Source organism: Nyctereutes procyonoides, unplaced genomic scaffold (assembly GCF_905146905.1).
Source record: "Nyctereutes procyonoides isolate TBG_1078 unplaced genomic scaffold, NYPRO_anot_genome, whole genome shotgun sequence".
Taxonomy (NCBI): domain Eukaryota; kingdom Metazoa; phylum Chordata; class Mammalia; order Carnivora; family Canidae; genus Nyctereutes; species Nyctereutes procyonoides.
The window spans coordinates 12,663,676-12,691,151 of NW_026575145.1; the positions used below are offsets into that span (position 1 = coordinate 12,663,676).

The 27,476-nt window shown below is 38.7% G+C and overlaps 1 protein-coding gene across 3 annotated transcripts in view; it reads left to right on the forward strand.

Moving 5' to 3' along the window:
- The first annotated feature begins 1,202 nt into the window (after positions 1–1,202).
- Positions 1,203–27,476, forward strand: part of BAZ1A (bromodomain adjacent to zinc finger domain 1A) — a 91,253-nt gene continuing 64,979 nt past the window's right edge. The window contains exons 1-3 of one of the 3 annotated variants that reach the window (XM_055309258.1): positions 1,203–2,124; positions 2,628–2,798; positions 16,508–16,786. In XM_055309258.1, the coding sequence (XP_055165233.1) occupies positions 2,686–2,798; positions 16,508–16,786 (392 nt within the window). In that variant the 5' untranslated portion in view covers positions 1,203–2,124; positions 2,628–2,685. Of the gene's footprint in view, positions 2,125–2,627; positions 2,799–16,507; positions 16,787–27,476 lie in introns of those variants that run through there. The other 2 variants (XM_055309259.1, XM_055309257.1) reach the window with 2 other exon arrangements.

The following is a 27,476-nucleotide window of genomic DNA, read 5'->3' on the forward strand; positions in this document are numbered from 1 at the left end:
ATATATATTATTGTGAATTAACAATGAACAACTGTATAACATTATTAAATATCACAAATCATTAAAATAAATGCTATGTATGTAACTCAGAGAATTGAGTAATGATAGTATCGTAGTATTGGTATCAGCATATGGTAGTAGGGAAATAGTATTCTGATAATGTAGAATAAAATTTCAATTTTAAGTTAGTACTAAAAAGAACCCAATTGTCTAAAAATCTGTATTTAATAAAAATAAAATCACCATTTTTGATCATGATTTTAACAAAATTTTAACCTCATCAAATAGTGAGCTCTAAGGCCCTGAGTGATGATGTATCGAAGCGTTGAATAGTGATTCACACATATTGTACACCTGAAACTAGTATTACACTGTATGTTAACTGGAATTTAAATAAAAACTTAGTGAGCTCTAAGAAATACAAATATGATATATTCAGAGAAAATTTCCTGTTTTTAGCTTAACGGATAAGCTGGGATTTTGGATTGTGAGAGTGATGCTTCATTAGCACTTGTAAATTTATCCATCCTCCATGTTCCCCTTTTGAGATTATATTTGTAGGTTCTAAATTTTTCACCTGGAAAATTAAATACTTTCTAGGTAGGGAATTTTAAGTTGTCACTCAAGTACAAGGCCACTTTAAATGACTGCATAATTTTTTTTTGAAGAGTTTATCCAGACTAAAGAATATAGTTGGTACTGAGAACATTTCCAAGCCTCTGTGACTTCTATATTCAGACAGTAAAGTGCATCAATTTTATTAATGACTTTTAAAACACTCAAAACATAGTGTCTTCCACAAAAATTCATTTTGCTAGCTGCCATAAAAGTACGTTGAAAGAAGTTAAAAAACTATAACTCTTGCAATTTGAACAGGTTCCTCACATTTTGTTCCTATGTACAAATGTTCTTAATTTCAAGATAAAAAGATGATCCCACATTAGAACTATAGTCATTTCACAGTATTGGTAGTTGTGTCCTTTGTTGAGTGACTGTTCTTCAAACTCACTGTCTTATAGATTCATTCTTACATGTTAATCCACAAATAAGCAAACGTCAAGGGCAGTAGCAAAAAAGACCATTTAACACAAAGCTGGCAAACATTTGGAATCACTTGTAGTTTGAAAAATTCCTTTTAATTCAGAAGTCACATTTATTATGTGAATTAAAATTAGTTTCACAAATGGAAATTGTGGATATGGGAAAGTTGCTTTAGGGGAAATTTCACTAGTAAATCCACAACCTTTAAAATTCTGTGTGATTGAATCGAATGTTGATACTTGGCAAAATATTTTCATTGGCGTATCACAAATACTACTTTTTAAAGGTGTATTTAGTTTTTAGTTTCAAGTATGTGGGAGTCCTAGAGGCATGATGACATTTTCTAAAAAAACTCTTTTTTGGTCTTTTCCTCTGCCAAGTCTTTGGCTGAGTTGCCTTCTTTAAATATTAACGAGAACTGCTGTCAAGAAAGGTATTTTCTTTTCAAGAAGGATGTTTACACAGGCAAAATATGTTTTTGGACATGAAAATTCTTTCTGAGGAAAATATCAAAATACTTTCTCCTCTTCCCATCTTTAAAATAAAAGTTAAACCTGAACTGGAATCCTTCCCCCACCGTGAAACCAAGCGATGGTGCCAGACTTGAAGACGAAGGCTTTACTTTGTTAGCCATGTGTTTGTGAAAGCCCCGCGCCTTCCCTAGATCTCTCGGCTGATAATCTCAAACATGGAGGATGCTTCTGATTCTACACAAGGGGTTGCTCCATTAATTAATAATGTAGCTCTCCCAGGCTCTCCGCCGTCTCTTCCTGTATCAGTGACAGGCTGTAAAAGTCATCGAGTAGCCAATAAAAAGGTAGAAGCGAGAAGTGAAAAGCTCCTCCCAACAGCTCTTCCTCCTTCGGAGCCGAAAGTAGATCAGAAACTTCCCAGGAGCTCCGAGAGGCGGGGAAGTGGCGGTGGGACGCGATCCCCCGCGCGGAGCCAGGCCGTGGCAGCGGGAGAAGCGGCGGCGGGCGGCGCGGCGGGGCCGGCGAGAGGCGACCCCCCGGCAGGACACAGGCTCCCCTCGCCGCCTTTGTAGTTGAAAAGGTGGAGAAGTGGCAGTCGGCGTGCTCGCAGGTGAGGGGCTCCGTGAGGTCGTCGGGAGCCGGCCGGCGCCGACAGGGAAGTGTAGGCGAGCGGGGGAACAAAGCGGAGCGGCGCCGGGGTCCGCCCGCAGCGGGCTCCTCGCGGCGTCGGGCCGGCCGGCTGCGCGCCAAGCACGTTGCGAGCCCGAGGCGGCGGCGGCGGCGGCGGCGGCGGCGGCGGGCTGGGAGCCGGCGCTGGGGGAGGGGGCCGCCGCCGTTCCCGCACCGCCCGCCCGCCCGCCCGCGGCGGGGCGTGCGGCCCCATTGTGAGCCGGCCGCCGGGCGTGCGGAGGTGGGGCGCGCTGGGAGGGCAGAGGCGGCGGCTCGGCTCGCTCAATACCCCAGTAGCGGCAGGAGCGACCTCGGCTCCGGTGGCAGCCGCGGCGCGTCAGTCACACAAAAGGCAGTCGAGCTTCCCCCGGCGCGCGGACTGGCCCACGCCGCGGCCGAGCGCTCCCCACCTTACCGGCTTTCCTTTCCCTCCAATTCTGATAGGGAAGCGGGGCCGACGCGGGCGGCCGAGGGTCCGGGCGAGCCCGCGGGCGGACGGGAGATGCCGCTGCTACACCGAAAGCCGTTTGTGAGACAGAAGCCGCCCGCGGACCTGCGGCCGGACGAGGAAGTTTTCTACTGTAAAGTCACCAACGAGATCTTCCGCCACTACGAGTAAGGGCCGGGCCGCGCGCGGGGGGTGCGAGGGAGTGTGGGGACTCCCTCCGCAGCGTCCTTTTGTCTCTCTTCTTTTCCTCGCCTTGGGCTTCTGGCGGGGCGACTCGCAAGTGACGGCTGGCCGCGGGCCCGCGTTTCCCGGTCCCCCGAGCCCGACCCGGGGACTGCGCGGGGTCCCCGGGCGGCGCGACCGGCTGTGGCGCGCGTGGGGAGAGCGGGCCGGGCCCGCGGAAGCTGGGGTCCTCGGCCGGCCGTGGGGACCGCTTCTAGCAGCCGCTGCCGCCCGGGAGCCGAGCAGCGGAAACTCCCCGCCTCGCCCCTCCCCGCCTCGGCCACACGCGCACTCCCGGGCCAGTTCCGGGATCCCCGCCCGGCGGCCGAGGGGATCCCCGCTCGGGTCAGCGGCACGGGGCCGCCGTCCCCCGGCCCGGAGAGGGAATCCCCACCCCCGGGGGCAGGAAACGGCCGGGCCGGGCTTGCTTCCTCGGTCGAGAGTGGAGCCTGACGTTGGGGCTGCCTTAGCCAGGGGAGCGGAGGGAGGAGGGGAGGGGGCCGAGTTGAGACTTGGGGAAGGAGCCCCCACCCCCACCCCCACCCCCACCCCCCGGCGGGCCGGGGCGCAGCGCAGCGGGGGCCGGGACACGCGAGCCATCCCCGGCGGCCTCTCGGCCGGTGCGGCTAGGCCTCGGAGTGTGCGACGCAAGCCTAGTGCTCTGTCACCACCTCTTCTTGGTGACTAACTCCCGGCCCCGGAGAACTCAGCGTCTCCGCCTCCGGGAGACCTTGGTGAGGAAGAAGAAGTCGGGTCCGGGCGGGGAGGGGGGGCGGAAGGGAGGGGGAAAAAGCCGGGCACTGGGCGCACTTAGTTATCACTTTGGCGTAGCCCCAAGGGCGGCGGTGGGCGTAGGGGGAGGGGGTTAAGACAAGTTCAACTCCAGCCGCAGCCAGTCTCCTCTTTTTATCCCCCTGCGCATGTGGGCTGCCTGACATGTGCCACTCGCTATTGTTTTGATAAGAATCCGGAGCTGCTGCGTGTGTAGTTTTCACTCCTAAATTTTCAGTACCTCGCCTGGTTTATCCCAAGAGATCCACTTGTCCTGTGACACCGAACACTGGGGTGCTTTAGAGATGTGTGTTTAAACAGGATCTCCAAGTGAGAACCTAAATTGGTCGATCAATGAAACAGCCTGATCCTCCCTTTTTCTCGTGCGTTATCCTCTCCGCTCAGAAGGGGGGGGTCCCTTTGTGGCTTAGAAACCAAATGTTATAGCAACCAAATAACTTGTGTGTGGGAGGCACCTTTTTCTGAGTGGGGGCTTACTCGAGGGAGGGCTTTCAGCAAAGTCCGCACCTGTCTGAGAAACGAGCAGCAAAGTTAGAAAAATCAGTTCCTTTGAGCTTTTAAAAGTAAGGCTTCTTTTTCTTCAGCTCCACAGAAAGAGTTACACATAAACAAACATGTTATATCGGGAGAAGTTTTTCAGCCGACTGTACTTTTAAAATAGGAGTGCACGTCTTAAATCGACTCCTGTACAGACTTGTTTTGTTACTCAAATAGAGTTCACTCTTGTAACTTAAGTGAATTTGGATTAGGTAACTTGACAAGGATGATGCCTTTTTTTTTTTTTTAAGTTAAAATCCTTGGTAATAATTCCCAATTTAAAAAAAATGGTATTTAAGAGTGCCAAGAAAATAGAAAACGGGGTTAAGCTTCAAACTTCCCCTTTGGCATAAGCAGTCTTACCTTTTTAAGAGACTTTTCCCACTTTAGAAGGGAGCATGAATATGGCTGTATCCCTTTTGAATTAAACTTTTTGTATACTTTGGTTCTTGGTTTACTATAATCATGGAGATATCTGAAATGCCGAAATAAAGGAAGAGATTTTAGATATTCCACCTTCTACTAATATTAAGAAACTGTGTCCTTTGTAGTTTTATAGCGTTAACAAAGTTCTTTTTTAAATAGCTGTTTTTTTTGGGTTTTGTTGTCTTCCCTGTGATGAAGTATTTGGGTTTTTGGAATTTACAAGCAGTTAAGGAGAGGCAGTTGGTTTAGGAGCAAAGAACAAAGGAGAGCTACTAGTGTTCTTAGGTGTTAATTTTTGTGACTTTAAATCGGCAAAAAGGGAAGAAGACTGACATTTAATTGTGTTAAATTTTGGTTTACTTTTTCCCCTCTTAGATGATTACAGAGAGATCAAAATTGTATTCATGGTTTATGGTGATCCTTGGTATTATGGTAATCTGACCCTTGGCACAAGTCTGGAGAAGGAAATCTCTGTTTTTATTCATTAGCTCACCAGTTGGTTTATGTAAATTTGTTTGAAGATTATCCTTTAAGGGCATTATATGAATATTTGTTTTTTGTATTGGGGTGAAGACCACTGTGCTTACCTATTTGCTCAGGTTTTTGATTTCTGAATAGAACCTTTCTACCTTAATCAATCTCAAAGGGATTTTCTACACCTCCCTACCTTGTTCCCTTTGCAATACAAGGCAAAGTATAACTTTTTCTTCTGACTCTGGTTAGTAGAAGTTTGCCAGTGACCTTTTAATTGTTAAATAGTTTTTTGTCTTTATCCTACTTGGCGTAATAGCCTAGCGCTTTCTCCTTTGTCCTAGGCAGCAATGATCATCCCTCCATTTTATCTAGTGTAAGATCAGCTATTACTACATAGTAATGCAATACATTATTGCCTCAATTTTTCTCTTTTCCTAGACCCTGAATTTTTTGGGAAAGGGACTGTGACCAGGATAGATCCTTAGTGGTTATACAGTACAAACTCCTTTTTCTGTTTGTTTGAAGTACATGCTCTTTAACTAATTACTAACTCATGTTTGACCTGCTTTCCATAAGTAAAGAAGACTCATTAAAAATAGCATATTAACTGTAGGTAAATGCATAAGCTAAAGTACAAAAGAATGAAACTGGACCACTGTTTTTGTGTTATACACAAAAGTAACACAAAACTCAAAATAAGTTAAAAGACTTGAACATAAGACCTAAAACTATAAAACTCCTAAGCAGTAAGCTCCTTGACATCGTTCTTGGTGATGATTTTTTAATCTGACACCAAAAGCAAGAGCAATGAAAGCAAACGTAAACAAGTGGGACCATCAAATTAAAAAGCTTCTTCAGAGCAAAGGGAAACATCAAAATTAAAAGGTGTCTTACTGACTGGGAGAAAATATTTGCAAATTATATATCCAGTAGGGGCTAATATTCAAATTATAAAGAACTACAACTCAATAGCAAAAACAACCCATCTAACTAAAAACATGGGCAGAAGATCTGAATAGATATTTTTCTAAAGGAGACCTATAGGTGGCGAACAGGTACATGAAAAGAGACTATACATCCTGAATCACTAGAGAAATGCAAATCAGAACCCCATTGAGATCCCACCTCACATCTGTTAGAATGGCTATTATCAAAAAGAGTAGCATAACAGTTGCTGGCTGGGATGAGGAGAAAAGTGAACTCTTCTGCACTGTTGGTGGAAATGTAAATTGGTGCAGCCACTCTGGGAGACAGTATAGAAGTGCCTCAATTTGAAAATCTATACTCATTCCCGTGTTCATTGCAGCGTTACTTACAATAGCTAAGATATGGAGACAACCTGTTTATCAGTGGATGAATGAATGGAAAAAGAAATTGTTGTCTGTATTTCAAAGAAATATTACTCAGCCATAAAGAGAATGACATCTTGCCATTTGGGACAATATGGATTGACTTTGAAGGCATTATGCTGAGTGAAGTCAGACAGAGAAAGGAAAAATACCAATGATCTCTCTTATATGTGAATCTAGAAAAAATACATTAAAAAAAAAAAAAAAACCTAAGCTCACACAAAAAGACCTAAGCTCTATAGTCAATGATATATTTTTTTGAGATTTTATTTATTTTAACCAGAAAGAGAGAGATAAGATAGCACAAGCAGGGGGAGTGGCAGGAAGAAGCAGGCTTCCCACTGAGTGGGGAGCCTAATACAGGGCGTGATCCCAGGACCCTGGGATCATGACCTGAGCTGAAGGTGGATGCTTAACCAACTGAGCCACTCAGGTGTCCCTTTAGTCAATGATATGGTAATAGTTAGGGGACAGATGGTAGCCACACTTGTAGTGAATATACCGTAATGTATAAGCTTTTCAAATCAGTTAATTGTACACCTGAAACGAACTTAATGTGTGTGTCTACCATACTTTATTTTTTTTAATTTTTTTTTACCATGCTTTAAGAAAGACTTGATTACCCCCACCTTCAAAACAATAATAATAAAAAAAATAAGCTCATAGGCAAAGAGCAGAATAAAGCATGTACTTTAATCTCTTAGATAAGATAAAATTTTACTCTGTAATTTGGTTAACTGACCATTTTATTATTTATTTAGGACTGTGGATTGTTAAAAAGTGGAGCAGTCAGGTCTGAATATTAGGAACTCTAGATTTGTGGGATGGGAAGATGATTTCTTGTATTACTCAATGACTTAATTTCCTAAATAGTTTTTGTTTTTGTTTTTTAGCCATTTAGACCCTTAGAATTGGAATGTACTTACCGTCTTTGAGTGAGTTTCATTTTTCAAATGGTTCAAAATGTAGGAATTCTTCATCACTTATATAGGCTGGCTTTATGTTTCAACCTGGCTTTCTATTTTTTTTTTTTTTGAAGATTTTATTTATTTATTCATGAGAGGCACAGAAGCAGAGACATAGGCAGAGGGAGAAGCAGGCTCCATGCAGGGAGCCTGATATGCAGGACTTGATCCCGGGGCCTCAGGGATGAAGCCCTGGGCTGAAGGCAGGCGCTAAACCACTGAGCCACCCAAGGATTCCCTCAACCAGGCTTTCTAGTAAAAGGTGTTTAACTCATTTATAAAGCTCCTGATTTTCCTGGTTCATCAGCTCTTCATTTGTTAATTCAGTCCTTTCAACAGCCCTGTTTTAGAGATAAGGAAACTGGATTTGGGTTAAAGAGAGTGGTAGAGAGTAGTAGTAGAGAGTAGATCAGTCTTGAAAACCACCTATCTAGCAGTTGGTGACACTAGACTTTTCACTCACATACTTTAGCGTTTATGTTCTTATTTTTGATCCACATGGTACATAAAATTTTTCCTAATATTTGTTGAAGCTTGCAGAAATGTGCACCAAGAATGTACGGCACTGCTTTGAATTCAGGCTCACCGCCTAGATCTTTGGGTAGGCACCACTCTTGTTGTCTGCCCAGACATTTGTCTTCTTTATTATATCCCCAATGATTAAGCTCTAGATACTAAATATACAAGCTAGAATGCCATCAGTTTACAGTGGGGATATATGTCTTTCACACAGACCAGTTATTATACTGATAAGTAGGCATGTATGAAATCTAATTATTATATGAAGGCCATTTGGTGAGCATGGAATTTTTAAGGAGAATTGGATAATCTTAATGACTAGTATCTTCAAATTAGATTTTCACCTTCTTTTTAGGAATAAGTCTGCTACATGGTCAGATATTTGGGTCCGTGAGTCTTTTTTTCTTAGATTATATGGCAAAGATTCCTTCATACTTTTCCTTTACTTTTTATACACTTAGTAGGCTACCCTGTTTTGTGTTAATACAGTCTTTCTTCAGACAGAATATGTCTTAACAGTTGTTGTGTAACGAGCCATCCTAAAACTTAGTGGTTCAAAATAGTCATCCATTTTATTTGCTCACTTTTCTGTAGATTGCCAGTATGGTTTCTGCTGACCTGTCCCCTCATTTAGCTATGGTCAGCTGGAGGGTAGGCTGAGGTTGGATAGTTTAAGAGGTAGCCTCAGTCATATGTCGGGGACTTCACCTGGGATGGTTTTTCTTTATGTGTGTTTATTTTTTTTCTAGCTTTGTTGAGATATAATTTACCAGCAGATTTATGAGATATTTAAAGTATACAGTGTGATATATTAATACTGAGATGGCTTTTTTTTTTTTTTTACCATATGGTCTTTCATCTCAGAAGACTAACGTGGTGCTGGGCTCGGTTCCAAGAGAGTAAGAGCAGAAGTCTCTCCATGTCATTTCTGTATTTTGTTAGTCAAAGCCAATCTTAAGGCTAGCCCAGATTTAAAAAGAGGTGGTAAAATAGATTCCATGTCTTATGAGAAACAAGTATCAGTCATATTTCTAAAGACTGCATACCTTCAATTCTCTTTACAGTCTACCACTGAGCATCTGGTAAGATTTTATGACTGGGTCATCCTGATTGGATTTTGGGAGTTCAGTGGTAATCTCTCTGCAGTTTATCCTTCTTGCTACCCTTCTTCCCAATGCCAAACTTTTTTCCCAGAGATGCTCAAGTCTTTTATGAGCTCATCTGACATTGTTCCTTTATCACACTGGTTATTTTTTCCAGTGTATTTTTGCAAATATGGTTTGCAAATATGGTACCTGAACAGTTAGAATTGATACTGTTTATTGTACCCATACAGTATGCTGGGCATACAATAGTATTATCTTAATTTTCATATTAACAATTAATGGAAGATATCCCCATATAATAAAAGGGAACCAGGTTCAATGAGGTTGTGTAATTTACCCAAAGACACATTCTACAAGTGGGAAGCTGAGATTTAGATACTTTTCCTTTCCTTCACATTCATATGTGTACTTTCTCTGTTTAGATACACATAAAAATAAAAGTGGACTGCCAGTGGAAAGTATTTTTATTACTCTTGACACTGCGCTTTGGAGAATCTGGAGATACTGAGATAATTTGTCCCTCTAGTGAGAAATGACTATATAACACCATGAATGGCATAAATCACATGTGCTGTGGAGCCTGTGTAATGGGAGCATAGAAAATGGAGCTGATAACTCCTGGGGAGTTGAGGAAGCCCTCGAATAAGGAAAGAACATCTGAGTTGGGTCCTGAAAGATAGAGCTATCAGGACACAGAATGGAGAAAAATGACATTCTAAGCAGAGAATACTCCAAAGAATACTTTTTAAGCTGAGGAAACTATAGAAGGGCATAGAAATGTGAATTTGCATTTTCACTTAAAATTTGCCTTTTTCACATTCATTATTGTTAAGCAAGGACTTTTGTTGAGCTACTGTGATATTTTACCTTTGTTGATTTGTATTTAAGTCTCTAGATTTAAAAAAATCTTTATTGCTATCCTCCATCTTCGTGTCATCTGCAGATCTTATATGTCATTCTCTGAGTCTGAGGCAGCCCTAAGTATGAAGTAATATGTCATTAAATTGTTTTTAAAACTAGACATTTTAAATTAACTTTTCTTCTGACAATAAATGTAATAAATGTAATTTTCATGTAGCGGATTTTTCTCAAAATAACATGAGGCATGTTACGTCAGCCATACCCAAGATCCCCTAATCTGCATTGTAATCCTGTCAGTGGAGTTAATTAGTAGAACAATCTATGCTGTCTTGTAGCAATTTCTACTTTTCTAAGTTTATAAGCTATACTTTTCCATCTCTTGGTATTATATGCTACTAAAAATCAGAAATTATGTTAGTTTTTAACTGTGGCTGCATTTCTCAGTTATACTAAATATTTTATGGACAGAGGAGTTTAAGTAGATCTTTTCTACAGTATTGTGCTGGGTCTTACCTTCTGTTTAGTTGATAAAGTTTTGGCCCTTAAGTAGACTACACTTTTGCATTTATCTTTTCTAAATTGCGTTTGGCTTCTGGTATTTATGTCCCTTCATTCTCTTTATTTGTTTCTGTTCTGGTGTTTTGTTTGTTTGTTTGTTTTTTAGTTTCAAGTTTTTACTGAAATTACAGATAGTTAACATTGATATTAGTTTCGCGTGTAGAATTTAGTGATCGTGATTTACGTACAACACCCAGTGCTCATCACAAGTGCTTGCCTTAATACCCATAGCCATATAACCCATCCCCTGGCCCACCTCCCTTCTGGCAACCTTTCAGTTTGTTCACTGTAATTAAGAGTCACTTTTCTGGTTTGCTTGTCTCTTTTTTTTCCCATGTTCATTTGTTTTGTTTCTTAAATTCCACATTAGAGTGAGATCATACGGTATTTGTCTTTCCCTGGCTTACTTTGCTTAGTATAGCAGTCTTTAGTTCCATTCACATTGTTGCAAATGGCAAGATTTCATTCTTTTTTATGGCAGAGTAATATTCCATTATATATACGTGAATATATACATATAGAAACACATTTATGTGTACATAAACACACCACCTCTACTTTGTTTATCAGTTGATGGACAGTTCGGCTCATTCCATGATTTGGCTATTATTGATAATGCTGCTATAAACATTGGGTGTATGTATCCTTTTGAATCGATATTTTTGTGTCCTTTAAGTAAATACCTACTAGTGCAATTGCTGGATCATAGGGTGGTTCTATTTTTAACTTTTTGAGGAACCTGTGTACTGTTTTCTAGAGTGGCTCCACCAGTATGCATTCCCACTAAAAGTGCAAGAGGAGGAGTTCACGGGCTTGCCAACATCTGTTGTTTGTTAATTTTAGCCATTCTGTATGTCACTTCATTCCTCCTCTACTGGATTTTTAGTTTTCCAAATAACCCTGTAAGTTAACAGTATGTTGCTCTTTGTTCCCTAGTTTGTTCACCTGAGAGTTGGTTGCCTTCATATTAATTAAAGGTGTGTTCTTGCTAGCAATTGAGCTGGTAACTCAGAAGCAATTTTTTCCTTAAGAAATAATGGTAAAGAGCAGCAGTCATCAAACTTTTTTTTTAAAAGGCCAAGTATAGTCAGATTTTAGTCTTTGTAGGCAAATAGTGTCTATTGTACCTACTCAACTCCACAGGATGAAGAAGCAGTCATAGACAATACTAAAGGTATGAGTGTGGTTTGTTCCAATAAAACTACAAAAACAGGTGAAAAGCTAGATTTGGCCTCCAGGCCAGTAGTATACTCAACCTCTGGTTGAGAAGATAGTTGAAGGAATGTAGTAATACATAAGATGCATAATAATCTATATTAGCCTAAACATATTCATTTAAAGCAGTATTTTGTATATTCAGTTTTTTACTCACAATAATAAAATGTTTCTTACAAAATTTTCATGATTTTTATATTCTTAGAGAAACTGAGGAGACACTGTAACCTGCCCCCTAGAGTTCATTATTATTAACAAAATCCCACGTCTTTAAATCTATGTGACAAATGGTTGATGAGCAGAATTACAGAAGTATGAGAAAGTGAAGATAATAAAAATGTTAGATGTGCCATGCTGCTAGGGGGTGCTGAATCGGAAGAAGTATTCCTTGGGATTTTTTTTTTTTTTTTTTTTTGCTTGCTTTAAAATGGCTACAATGGTAGTATGCCCTGTCTCCCTTCTCTTCTCCTGAGTGTAGATCTTTGTGCACAGCAGGGCTATAATATAACAACTTTGCAGAGTAGATGATATAAGGCAAACAAACAGTACAAACATTTTGGAAGATGGGGGTGGAAACCTGGGTGTAGGACAGCTGAATGTACAACAATGGTTACTGACTATCCTATTTTTCTGCCCAGTAATATGTTTAGTGGAGGTTTGTGGCACTTGTGCCATTGCTCTCTTTGGTATTTTTATTTTTTTTATTTTTTTTAAGGATTTTATTTATTTATTAATGAGAGACACACACAGAGAGAGAGAGGCAGAGACACAGGCAGAGCGAGAAGCAGGCTCCATGCAGGGAGCCTGATGTGGGAATCGATCCCGGGACTCCAGAATCAGGCCCTGGGCCAAAGGCAGGCGCTCAATCACTGAGCCACCCAGGGATCCCCTCTCTTTGGTATTATGAACAACCTCACCACATCTAGATAGCATTTATTGCAGCTCAGTATAAAATCGGTCTCCTTTATGTGGCACTAAATATGCCAGGCTACCAAATACCAAATCACTATGGTGAGAGCCATGCTGTCGAACACAGAAGCCGTTATTGGCCTGGGGGTTATTAATAACTCAAAATATGACTAATCACAATTAAAATGGGCAATAAAGGTAAAATACATTCTGAAATTTGAAGACTTAGTACCCCCAAAAAAGGATTTAAAATATTTACATATTGAAAAGTTTAAAAAAAATTTTTTTAAGATTTTATTTATTTATTCATGAGAGACACACAGAGAGAGAGAGAGGCAGAGACACAGGCAGAGGGAGAAGCAAGCTCCATGCAGGGAGCCCGACGTGGGACTCAATCCAGGACCACGCCTCGGGCGGAAGGCAGGCGCTAAATAAACCGCTGAGCCACCCAGGGATTCCCCGAAAAGTTTAAAAATGAATACATATTGAAATAAAGCATTTGGAGATATATTGGGTTAAATAGAAAATGTATAAATGTTAACTGATATATAAAATTGGTGTTTCTTTTTAGAATTTGTTGAATGCAGCCACTAGAAAATTTAAAATTTTATTTGTGGTTGGCATTCTATTTCTGTTAGTACTGGGTTAGAGACTAGTTAATGTAAGATACCTAAATTTGTAATATTTTTCCTTCTTTTTTAAAATTTATTTTTATTTTATTTTATTTATTTATTCATGAAAGACATACAGAGAGGCAGAGACACAGGCAGAGGGAGAAGCAGGCTCCATGCAGGGAGCCCCATGTGGGACCCGATCCCAGGACCCCAGGATCACATGCTGAGCCGAAGGCAGACACCCAACTGCTGAGCCACCCAGGAGTCCCCTCTTCCTTTTTTTTTTTTTTTTTTTTTTTTTTTTTTAAGATTTCATTTATTTGAGAGAGAGAATGCACATCAGTGGGGAAAGGGGCAGAATGAGAAGCAGACTTCTACTGAGCACTGAGCCCAACGCAGAGTTCTATCCCAGGACCCTGAGACTATGACCCAAGCTGAAGGCAGACGCTTAACCTACTGAGCCACGCAGGCGCCCCTGAAGTATATTTTTCTTAAACAGTATTAAATATAGTTTAAATTATTAGGAGTATAACTCACATACATCATGTGCTGATTATGTGTTGGCTTATTAAGCTAAGTCTTCCAGATATGTTTGTCCCAATAGAAAAAAGTGTAAAACTTTTATAAAGCTTTCTAAGTGAACTGCAGTTTTAGGCAATAAAACTTAAGACCTCTTTGATGATCCATCCTTCCATTCATTTTATTCTGCACCATTGATAACCAGTTATTGGGTATATCTGTAGTGGATCTCTTAGCTAATAAATTGTTTATCTGACATATATTTTCTTGCTTATGAGAACCAGATCACATTCATCTTTTTTTCTCTCTGGCATTTCTTTCTTCAACCGTACTTTTCCTTTATAACCTAACTCTTTTAACACCACTTCTCCAAATAACTATTAAGAGTATTTCTTTTTTTTTTTTTAAATTTTTATCTTTTTTTTATTTATTTATTATTTATTTATGATAGTCACACAGAGAGAGAGAGAGGCAGAGACACAGGCAGAGGGAGAAGCAGGCTCCATGCACCGGGAGCCCGACGTGGGATTCGATCCCGGGTCTCCAGGATCGCGCCCTGGGCCAAAGGCAGGCGCCAAACCGCTGCGCCACCCAGGGATCCCTATTAAGAGTATTTCTTGATCATTTTTGCTTATCTCTCCTTCCCTTACTCTGAACATCCAAAGGATATCTGCTTGTCTTTTAATCACTTTGTGATTTTAATTTTAATGATATACATCCATTATCTCCCTTACTAACAGGTAAATACTTCCAAAAGGATCATCTTTGTACTGAATTAAAAGTCATGTAACTTGGCATATGCATCTTGATCTCATTCATGTTAGGGTATGATTATTTTCTTTTTATTTCCATAGATTTCATTTTTGTTGTTGTTCATACTGCAGATGAATATACAAATGAAACTATGTTAATGGAATTACCCCAAATCTTTGGAGATCAGACTACAACAGGGATAACCTATATAGATAGACTAACCAGGAAGTAAACATATAGTCTTAATACTTTTTAGAATAAGAGAAGGAAAAGGGGATTTCAGGAAGGAGAAAAAGTTAGACAATAGTGAATTGTATCAGTCACATATAATTATTGAAAAGTACACCAAAGGGGCACCTGGGTGGCTCAGTGGTTGAGCATCTGCCTTTGGCCTAGGTCATGATCCTGGAGTCCTGGGAGTGAGTTCCTCATTGGGCCCTATGCAAGGAACCTGATTCTCCCTCTGCCTATATCTCTTTCTCTCTGTGTCGCTCATGAATAAATAAATAAAATCTTTTTAAAAGAAAGAAAGAAAGAAAGAAAGAAAGAAAGAAAGAAAGAAAGAAAGAAAGAAAGAAAGAAAGAAAGAAGAAAGGAAAGAAAGAAAGGAAAGAAAGAAAGAAAGGAAAGAAAGGAAGGAAGGAAAGAAAGAAAGAAAGAAAGAAAGAAAGAAAGAAAGAAAGAAAGAAAGAAAGAAAGAAAGAAAGGAAGGAAGAAGAAAAATACACCCAAAGTATAGAGGAAGGAAAGACATTTACCCAAATCTTACTACTTAGAAGCAACTGTTACTACCCTTTTTGTGTATGTCTGACCTTTTCTAAAATGTGTTGATTGGGGGCACCTGGGTGGCTTAGTGGCTGAGTAGTCTGCCTTTGGCTCAGGTCATGATCCCAGGGTCCTAAGATCAAGTCCCTCATGGGGGTCCCCACAGGGGAGCCTGCTTCTCCCTCTGCTATGTCTCTGCCTCTCTCTCTGTCTCTCTCTCTTGAATAAATAAAATCTTTTAAAAATAAATAAATAAAATGTGTTAATTGTAAAAACAACGCAAGTACATGCTCATTATACAAATTCAAACAATATAGACATATTTAGAATAACAAATTTTCCTTTTCCTTTGCAGTCCTTCCTTTTCTCTATAGGGAAAATCTGTTTATAGTATTTGTATAAGTACATATTTTTGTTATTCTAATTAATGAATATAGGATTGTATTATTTGGTGATTTGAGTTTTTTTCTACTTAACATGCCTTAGCAATCTTTCCATATTATGGCTCTCTTGCATTTTAAAAGTGACTATAGAATTTTTGAAAAGAAATAAATGCTCATATTAAGAGATTGCCACAGTGCAGAAGAGGTCCCCCAGGCCCATCCCTACTCTGTAACTGTTGCCTTGATTTTTGGATAACATTGTAGAAACAGTTTATGCTGCTTTAGATTATCTTTCTTTTACTGCCTTCCCTCCTTTTTCTTTCTTCTTTCAAGTGGGACCATATTACATATATTGCTTTGCTAAGTTTTTAGTTTCAAAAATATAGGAGGAAATCAAACTAAAAAGTTTTTTTCCATAAGTATAAGAACTCTCCTCATACTGTTAATGACTAGGACTTTTCATTATGAAGTACTATAATTTACTTAACCTTTCTTGTTAGATGCTTAGATTTGCCAGTTTTTCACTATTATGTTAAAGCTTTTTAAAGTTCATAGTTAAGTGCTTAAATTGTCCCTAGCATTTTGGTTGCTTTGGAACAAAAAGCTTTAAAATTAGAAGAAAAAAGAAAAATTGGGTTTATTTTCAGTTTCAGTCTCAATTTCAAAAGTGATGGAAATCAAAGCCCAATTTTAGATGAATGTACCATTAAATTGCAAAATATAAATGTCTAGTTTAAATATACTTTTTCTTAGATTTGTGTTAATATATAAGTTGACCAGTTAGTAAACCCTTGTTCTATAATTCTATGTAAAATTTTGCAATGAAGGCACAATCCTTTATCAGCTTTTAATGTAAAATTTGTGAAATGATGGGTAATGAATGGATTTTTGTTTTTGTTTTTTAATCAGTGATTTTTTTGAACGAACCATTCTGTGCAACAGTCTTGTGTGGAGTTGTGCTGTGACGGGTAAACCTGGACTGACCTATCAGGAAGCACTTGAGTCAGAAAAAAAAGCAAGACAGAATCTTCAGAGTTTTCCAGAACCACTAATTATTCCAGTTTTATACTTGACCAACCTTACCCATCGTTCACGCTTGCATGAAATATGTGATGATATTTTTGCATATGTCAAGGATCGATACTTTGTTGAAGAAACTGTGGAAGTCATTAGGAACAATGGTGCAAGGTAAAGTACTTTTAATTTTTTCTTTTGTTACACATGCATTCACATTACTCAAAATTCAAAGTCCACAAAAAGGTGAACTGAGGAAAATTTCCCTTCTGTCCTCCCACTGCTTTGTTACCCTCCCCACAGATAGCCCTAATGTTAATATATTTTTCCAAAGCTAATTTCTCTCCAGACTACCAAAAGATGTATGTATAAGCATAGATATTTGTACACATATGTGCATGGGCCCACACAGAGTCTCCTGTCCCTTTTAATGCAAAAGGTAACATATTTGATACCTTTCTCATTTAAAATGTCTTGAAGGTCAGTCCATTGCTTTATAAACTACCTTTCTTCTCTTTTTTGTTTATTGTATAATATGTCCCCTTGTGTAGAAGTTCCATCTTTACTTCCAAGTAAAAAAAAAAAAAAACCTTAAAGATACCTATTTTGTCCTTATTATGTTATCTAATAGTATAAAAGTATAAATATGCCTATGTTTCTTGCTGGGTTTTAGTAATTCCTCTGATAATATAAAGACTGAGTTTTATGTACTCTATTGAGTTCCCTTTTACCCAGCTCTTTAAGAAAAATGAATTTTTCATATACAAAAATTTTAAATGACATTATCTCTGGCACTAAATTAAAAATTATTACTGCTTTCCTGAAGTTTAAGCATTTGTGATTGGCTAGTCACTAGTATTTATCATAATAATCCTTATTTGCATTAAAACTTTTTATAGCCTCTTGGAATAATACAGTATGTAGTGTTCTATGTCTCATTTCCTTCACTTACTATAATGTTTTCAAGGTTCATCCACATTATAGCATGTATCAATATTTATTTTTTTTTTGATAAATTCTACTGTATGGATCTAGCACATTTTGTGACAGACATTTAGGTTGTCCCCACTCTTAAAGATCTCCAAACTTTCAGAGCAACTGCATCATTTTACATTCCTCCTAGCAGTGTATGAGAGTTGCAGTTTCTCCACATCCTTACCAAGTCATATCTATGGACAACTTGTTGTCCATCTTTTTTATTTTGCCATCCTAGTGGGTGTGGAATGGTATGTTGTGGTAATTTTGATTTGCATTTCCCAAATGACTATGTCAAGCATCCCTTCATGTGCTTACTGATCCTTTATATATCTTCTTTGGAGAAATGTTTGTTCTGGTCCTTTGCCCATTCTTAAATTGGGTTATTTATCTTTTTTATTACTGAGATGTAAAAGTTCTTTGTGTTTTTGGATACAGTCCCTGATAAGATTTGCAAATATTTGTTTTTTATGAGTTGTCTTTGTCTTCTCACTTTCTTGATGGTACCATTTGAGGTATCATCTCCCTTTGCTTTTAACTTTTGTTTCTACTTGTTAATAGCATATACCTTTTGTTTCTGTCTCTGGTAGTATTTACCAGTGGTCCTAAAGACTTCTTCATCCACCAGAATTAGATTTACTGGAAAGAGCATGCTAAATTACACGGAAATGGGATAGAGGCTATTTGTTGGTTGAATTAGTCAGTATAGGTACTCTGGATCTTTTCACCTCAATATTCTTTTCTTATTATCTCATTTACCTTTAGGTATCCCTCCTCTCTTGTTGCATTTTATAAGTATAGATTAGGTGCTTCCCTTCTTACCAAGACTTCTGTTTTGAAAAAAGCAATCAGCTAATGGATTCTTCTAGAAGATCCTTTGTCATTGCTTTGGTAGAATAATAAAGACAACACCTGACTACTTCACTGAAGCAACAGTTCAACTCTTTATCCTCCCTATCCTGATTAACCCAGTTTGCCTACCAGTTATGCAGACATTTGTTCTCTATTACTTCCTTAGAGCCTATAGAAGAAGTGAGAGAATTTGTGGTCTTCCATAAAGAACACTTAACTAGGATTATATTATATTATATCAGATATGACCTCATTGTTTCCATTTACAGATGAGTAAACAGAGGTCCAAAGAAGTCAAGTAATTTTTTCATGATATCTATCATATATTACTGATCTCCTGCTGTTTACTTGGACTGCTCTAGACACTAGAGATATAGCAGTGAATAAAATGAAGTCATGGAGCTTCCATTTCAGTCTTATAAGTAGTAAGTGGTAGGATTTAAATTCAGGTAGAGCAGACTTACAAAAGTATTTCTAAAAACAAAACAAAACAAAAGTATTTCTTTCCCTGTATCATTGCCTCCTTAGTTTTGGATTCTGCCATTTATTTGCTCTGAGCAAGTATTTTAAACTCTTTAAGCTTTAGTCTTTTTTCAGCTGTTAAATGTTAAATGTTGTCTTACAAGATGAAATGATATAACGAATGTGAATTTTTTAAGCTGTATTCTATAATATTGCCATTTGATATAGGTGCCTTGTTAGTATTTGAATGTTTGTATTGGGGGACATGCAGTTTGGCAGGATTTTTTTTTTTTTTTTGGTTTTTCAGAGATATCACTAAATGTAGGACTGCAATAACTGCATGGGCCACTGAAACTAGGAATTAGGTTTTTCTGTTGTAGCTCTGAAAGGAAACCCCACAGTTAACAATTTCACTAAGAAAGACAGTCATTTTTGAAGATAATCATCCTACTTTTGTACATGGTTTTCTGAAAAATGCTGCACAAGCAGTTTTAAGGCATTTGAGTTTCAGTTAACTTTATCTTCTTTTTAACAGCCTGATTATCATTGTTCACTGAAGGGTTGAGAGTATGGTGACCTAGAACTCAAAAGCTTACATGATAAACCCATCTTCTCCACTGCTGCCCCTCTCCCCACCCCGCCCCGCCCAGAATTGGATCATTAAATCAGGAAAAAAGAAGGTGGAAATCACACAAGAACACATTTGGGATTGTTGAATCATCTCTCAGTAGTTGAAGGATGGGGCTAGAGTTTGAGAGAATCTGAAAAATTGAATCAATAGAATTGTGTATTTGGTAATTTTTAAAAATTAAAGTGGGTTTGGGCAACTTGTTTTCAGACATTTCAGGCATAGTCAAGATATTCTTGGAGTTCATAGGAGATTTGAAGCAACAAACATGAAGAGATACCTCTAAAAAAGTAGATATACTGACAGCGAGAAGTGGCACTTTCTTTCCTAAGAAGGAGATGGAATAAACATTAACTACTGGTTAATGGTTAAGTATACTGGCCTGGCTTAGTATATAATTTGGTAGCATTAGAAGACATTGCAGATTTGAAAGTATACTCGCATTTATTGAACGTTTCCTGTATGCTTAGGCACTGTGCTAGATGCTTTCATTTTAATTTTCGTGATATTGATAGGTGACACAGAATTTTCTAAAAGTTGTATGCTCCTTGGTATTTACTCACAGAAGTTAAAAACTTAATGTCCACACAAAGACCTGCAGATGAATGTGTGTAGCAGCTTTATTTAATAACTTCCAAAATTTGGAAGCAACCAAAATGTCCTTTGCTAGGTGAATGGATAAATAAACCCGGTACATCCATGCAAAGGAATATTATTCATTGCTAAAAAGAAATCAGCTATCAAGCCATGAAAAGACATGAGGAACCTTAAATGAATATTACCATGTGTTAGAAACCAATCTGAAAAGAGTACATATGTATGATTCTAATTGTAAAAGGCAAAACTATGGAGACAGTAAAAAAGATCAGTGGTTGCCAGTAGTTGAGGTGGAGTTGGGGAGAGGTGAATAGATGGAGCACGGCAGATGTTTAAGGCAGTGAAAATACTCTGTGTACTGTAATGATGGATACATGTCATTACATTTGTCCAAACCCATGGTGAAACACACCAAGAGTGAATTGTCATGTAAGCTATGGATACTGAGTAATGATGATGTGTCAGTGTAGATTGATCATTTGTAACAAATGTACCTCCAGTGAAGGGGATATTGGTAATTGGAGAGGCTGTGAATGTGGGGCAGCAAAGGGCATATGGGAGATCTCTAGATCTTCCTCTCAATTTTGCTATGAATCTTAAAACTGTTTTTAAAAACTGAAGACTTTATATTAACAATATAAGTTATGTGCTCTGCTTATTAAGACTGATGTTTATAATTTTTTAAAATCTGGGTTTTTTAAAAATAAAGATTCATATACATTAAATTATGAAAGGTGAAGGCCTAGAGTGCATTTCCCAAACGCTCCTTTCAGAGATAATCATTGTAAAAAAAAATTAGTGCACTGAAAAAAAAATTAGTACATAGGTTTTTTTTTTTCTATACTGCACTAAATTTTTAAAAAATAACATCTTTTTCACTTAGTAGTGGTTTGGAGATCTTCATATATCAAAACACATAGATGTACATTTCTATTTGGTTTTGCATAAACTGATTAAACTATTGGTTCCTAAAAAGCTTACTTACTTTTTCTGAGGCTGGAGAAAGTTACTCCTTTTGCTAGCTTTATGTGAATTTTCCCTTTGAAAATAATAAACTGCATTTTTTTTCCCAAATAATCTCTGACCTGGGCACCTGGGTGTCTCAGTTGGTTAAGCATCTGTCTTGGCTCAGGTCAAGATCCCAGAGTCCTGGGATGAGCTCCTTAGCTGGCTCCCTGCTCAGCAGGAAGTCTGCTTCTCCTTCTTCCTTTGCCCCTCCCCCTTTTCCGCCCCTCCCAAATAAATAAAAAATCTTTAAAAAAATAATAATAATCTCTGACTCCTGACTGACAGACCTTTTCTCCAATGTAGGTTAAATCAGTAAAATAGCAGAATTGGATTTACACCAAAGAATTTCATTTATGGCCAGATTTTCCCAAATATTATCCCCATACTACTTAGATTTAAAATTTACAAAGTGTTGGAGCACCTGGGTGGCTCAGTTGGTAAAGCATCTGATTTCAGATCAGGTCATGATCCCAGGGTCGGGCTCCCAGCTTAATGGGGAGTCTGCTTCTCTCTTTCCCTCCCTCTGCTCATGCTTACTCACTCCTCATTCGTTCTCTCTCTCTCTCAAATCCTTAAATTTTTTTTTTAATTTACAAAGTGTTACCTAATAAAAGTATATGACATACAGCTTTCTAGGTTTCACTGATAGAATGCTTTAAGCACTTTAATCTAATGAAGTAACAAAATTAGCATTAAAACCTAGAATAGGTCAGCCCCGGTGGCGCAGCAGTTTGGCGCCGCCGCCTGCAGCCTAGGGCGTGATCCTGGAGACCCTGGATTGTCCTGCGTCAGGCTCTCTGCATGGTGCCTGCTTCTCCCTCTGCCTGTCTCTTCTCTCTGGTCTCTATGAAAGAATAAATAAATAAATCTTTAAAAAATAAAAAAAAAATAAAACCTAGAATATAGGGCAGCCCGGGTGGCTCAGGGGTTTGGCACCGCCTTCAGCCCAGGGCCTGATCCCTGCATGGAGCCTGCTTCTCACTCTGCCTGTGTCTCTGCCTCTCTCTCTGTGTCTCTCATGAATTATATATATAAAAAAAAAATCTTAAAAAAAAAAAACTAGAATATAGAAAGTAGGCGCTAAGTATTTATTAGAAGTGGAAATTTAAAAAATGAACCTTTAAATCTTTGGGTTCGGGGATCCCTGGGTGGCTCCGCGGTTCAGCATCTGCCTTTGGCCCAGGGCATGATCCTGGAGTCCCCTGATTGAGTCTCGCATGGGGCTCCCGGCAGGGAGCCTGCTTCTCCCTCTGCCTGTGTCTCTCTGCCTCATTCTCTCTCTATGTCTATCATGAATAAATAAATAAAATCTTTTAAAAAAATAAAAAATAAATCTTTGGGTTCTTTTTTTAATATTACTGTCCTAAATGGTGTTAGTTAATAATAATTAAACTGCATTGATATTGAAGACAAAGAGAAATTCTAAATATATTGAGAAGATAGGATGAACATAAAAGATTGGAGGACCCAATGTAGTTATTTTGATTTGAACATACATGGTTGGATAAAGATTTATTTATTTGAGAGTGAGCATATGCACGCAAGTGAGGGGAGGGGCAGAGGGAGAGAGAATCTCAAGCGGACTCTCCACTTGAGTGGGGAGCCAGATGTGTGGGGCTCAATCCCAGGATCCAAGAATACAACCTGAGCCAAAATCAAGAGTCAGACACCTAACTGACTGAGCCACCCAGGCACTTCATGTATTGTAACTCTTTTTCAGAAAGAAGACTTTTTGTTGCTCAGCTAACACTGCTGATCTTTTTAATTTTAAGTAAGCTCCACACCCAGAATGGGGCTCAAACTCACAATCCTGAGATCAAGAGTCGCATGCTCTACTGACTGAGCCAGCCAGGCACCCCACTACTGATCATTTAAGGTCAAAATTTCTGGTTCTCAGCCAAAGAGAGTCTTTAGCGACATCCCCAAATTGTTTTCCATGACCATAGTATGTTGATATAATTTTCAATACAAAAAAAAGGTTGTTTGGGACAACTGTTCTTTCTTTGAAATTCTAAGTTAAAGTGAAAACTACCTTCTTTAGACATATGTTGTGTTTATTGTATGTACCAAAGACCCAGACTTACAACCTGATTCTTAGATTGTCACTGCAAGTTCAACAGCTAAAATTTAGAGTCCTATTTACTTGCATAATAATGTAAATTGAGAAGCATCATCTATTTGAGACAGAGCATGAACAGGGGGGTGGAGTGGGAAGGGGTAGAGGGAGAAACAGACTGCCTACTGAGCAGGGAACCAGCCAGGGAGCTTATCCCAGGACTCTGAGATCTTGACTTGAGCCTAAGGCAGACACTTAACTGAACCACCCAGGCACCCCTGAAAATGAATTTTTTTCTAAACAAGTTTAATTTAAATCACCTATAAAGCTTATGTTGTATTTCTTTTTTTTTTAATTTTTATTTATTTATGATAGTCACAGAGAGAGAGAGAGAGAGAGGCGCAGAGACATAGGCAGAGGGAGAAGCAGGCTCCATGCACCGGGAGCCCGATGTGGGATTCGATCCTGGGTCTCCAGGATCGCGCCCTGGGCCAAAGGCAGGCGCTAAACCGCTGCGCCACCCAGGGATCCCATTATGTTGTATTTCTGTATGGACTCAACAGAATAGTTCACCTTAACAAAAATATAGTTCAGTAAAGTTCAGACTGATCATACAAACAACTAATCTTCAGTATTCTAAGGGCCTTCAAATTACATTAGTCATTAGGAGCATCTGTCTAATGCCTTTCAAAAGTCTTTGTAAAATGTTGGGGGTCAGGGTAGTTATTCTCTGTGGCAACTTCTTTATTGATCCTTTGCACTAATGCCAAGTACAGTCAGCTAAATCTCTACCAGGACTTACAGTCATTACTTTGGGGGTAAGAAAAAAAGGATAAAAAGGGGAGCTGGCAAGTAAATTGAGGTTTACCTCTTTCCTAACAGAAAAAGAACAAATGTTTGCTTGCTTCAGTTTCTGTCTCATTGAACTGGTTAGTAACAGGATGGTGAAGTAGAACAGTAGTAATTCTGAAGTTCTTAGTTCCCTGTGGCAGGAAAATATTAGCAACTAATATCACAAAAGAGGGGAGACTATATATAGCTACTTCTGTCCTGAAATTGCTGTTCATTTCTACATGGTTACACAGGTTTAGGTCTGAGAAATTTGAGTGTCTTCTGAATAAGATCTCTCTTCTATATCTTTTCCACCTCCTTCACAGTCTGTTTCATTTGGCCAATATAAGATCAGTTTTTAATGAACAACTTACTTCACAGATACTTTGAATTTTTCTGAGAACAAGATAAAATTGTAGTTTGTTGATTTTCCATGCTGTCTTGGAGGCCAATAATAGTATGGTATGTAAGTGGAATTCATTTGACCTATGGTTCTGAATTACTGCTTTTAAAATGGGGTTATCTATCTTAGACAAAGTCAGAGGCCATCCAAAGAAAACAGGCAAAGAGAACTAGGAGAAATGACATATGCTAAAATAATTTTCAATGAAAGGAAAAAGAGTGGTAAAAATACAAATAGAGGGTTGCCGAGATGGCTCACTCAGTTAGGCGTCCGACTCTTAATCTTAGTGTCACGAGTTCAAGCTCCATGTTGGGCTCTATATTGGGTATAAAGGCTACTTTAAAAAAAGAAAACAGTACAAATAGAATCTACGCATCACTAAAGGCCAGGGGAAATCCTTTGCTTAAATTAAAAACATATGCTAAGAGAATAATTCTGAGAGAGTTTAGAACACTTTTTTTTAATAAAGAACCAGATATTACAGACTGTAGTTCATATGGTTTCATTCACAGCCACCCAACTCTGCTGTTACAGTGCAAAAGCAGCCATAAACAGTGTATGAATGAGTGTATTCTAGTAGTTCTTTATTTATAAATGCAGAAATTTAAATAACCAGTTATTTTCACATATCACAAAGTAGTCTTCTGGTTTTTATTTTAAACCATTTAAATATGTATAAACTATTCTTAGCTTGCAGATCATACAATACAAAAAACAGGAGGTAAGTTGGATCCGGCCCATAGGCCATAGTGTAGGGACTTCTGGAATAGAGGAAATGTTACTGCTTTAAATAAGGGTTATAGAATAAGATCCCCAGAAATCCCTTTTTTTTTTAGAACCTCAGAGTTTGGCACGGAGAAGTGGCTTGGTATGGTGGAAAAAAGCCTTTGGAGCCAAACTGACTATTTCTGGAAATCTTCTTTCATAATCTGCAAAACTGAAATAATATCTATATTCATATGGTGATTGTACTAGCTTTTGCTGCTTAACACACCACCCCAAAACTTAATGGCCTAAATCAATAAACATTATTCTCATTAGTTGGCTGGAACATTCTTATGGTCTGGGCTGGCCTACCTTTAGGCTGGATTGTCTAGGTTTTCTACTTTAGAATAGCCTTACTCACATGTCTGGGGCCTCAGACTAGAGTGGCTACTTTCACGTGGCCTCCCATCCTTCAGGAAGCTAATCCTCACTTGTTCCCAAGGTGGTAGCAGTGTTCCCAGCAGCAAGAGAGGGCAGGCCCCACTGTATAAGCACATTTCAAGCCTCAGCGTGCTCATGTTTATTAGTATTCCATTGACCAAAGCAAGTCACATGAACAAATTCAGAGTTACTGTGGGAGGGAATCAAAGAGGTCTGATTCAGTGGGGGCCATACCTGCAATAATCTGCCACAATTTGTTAGTAGGCCAGCATAGCACCTGGCACATAAAGCACTCAATGTTAGATCCTTCCTGTACTTGTCAGAGACCAGTGATGAGTCTGCCAGCTGTGATGACTCATCTTTTTTTAAGTCAGTCCCTAATTTTCTTAGTCCCTGTTCTTGAGAGTTTGCTATATATCATTTTAGGGAGATGATGACAATACCTGTAAACTTTTGAGAGCTTACTGTATGCCACACACTGTTCTAAGATTTTTATTTATAGATCTTATTTAGTTCCCATAACAGCCATGTGTAATAAGAGCTCATTTGCTCATTTTACAGTTGAGAAGCTCATAAACAGGTTAATTAATTAAAATTTGACCAAGGTCACAAGTGAAATTTCCAAGCACAGTGTCAAAAATCACTGCTTTTGTGATTCATGAGTTCACAGAATTCATGAGTATGAAAAAAAAATATTAAAGGATAGCACTTAAGCAGGATTAAATATTGTAGTTGAATGTACTCATTTATCACTCACTATTTATTCTTTACCTGAGCATTTTATAATTTGTCTAAGTGTGAAGAGATGTAGGATTATACATACGTGGTTAGATTATCTTTTTTTAATCATTCATTCTAAGAGTGATACAGATCATAAGGTTGAGTATCTAAAAATCAGCATCATCTTTTGATCATTGATTCAGAGAGGGAAAACAGCTCCAATATTTAAACAGGTTCTTTTGTTATTTAAATTCTTAATCATTGTTCTTATCACAGGGTAGCTTAAATTTTTTTTTAAAGATTTTTAAAATTACTTATTTGAGACAGACTGAGAGCATGAGCGTCAGCCGGGTTGGGGTGGGGGAAGCAGACTAGCAGACTCCCCACTGAGCAGAGACCCTGAGATCATGACCTGAGCTGAAGGCAGATGCTCAACCGACTGAGCCACCCAGCATCCCCCCAGGGTACCTTAATTATTTTACTTCTGTACTCTGAGCTGTTTAAGCTTTAATCTTTTCAAATAGTTTGCTTGCAGATGGAAGAATACTATTTACTAGCAACAAAAGGTGACTGCAAGCATGGGGAAAACTATAATTTTTATTTGTTGATTTTCTGTCTTTTAGCATAGTTACCAGGAATGAAAAACCAATTATGTCTTTTTTCTTGGAGGTAGTAGAGAATATTCTAATTTAGTACTTAAAGCATACACGAAGCCAAGTTTTATATGGTTTATTCAATAAGCATTGTGTGCTGTTGTTACTCTTGTAGGTATCAGAAAGAGGGTAGTGACTAAGACAAGAACTAGGACTTACATTCAAGTGCAAGAGAGAGAAATATACCAATCAACATAATTCAGATTCTGATCAGCATTGTAAAGAAAATGAAACTTGGGGTGCCTGGGTGGTTCAGTCAGTTAAGTGTCTGCCTTTGGCTCAGGTCATGATCCCAGGGTCCTGGGATTGAGTCTGCCATCGGATTTCCTGCTCAGTGAGGAGTCTGCTTCTCCCTCTGCCCCCACTCATGCTTGCTATGTCTCTGGTTCTCTCTTTCTCTCAAATAAATTTTTTTTAAATAGAATAAAATGTATTTAAAAAAACTTTATAGGCTAGTCTTGAGTCATAATTTTTTGTTTTAGCCCATTAAATTCAGTATTTTCTCTATAAAACACTGTTGGATGCTATAGGAT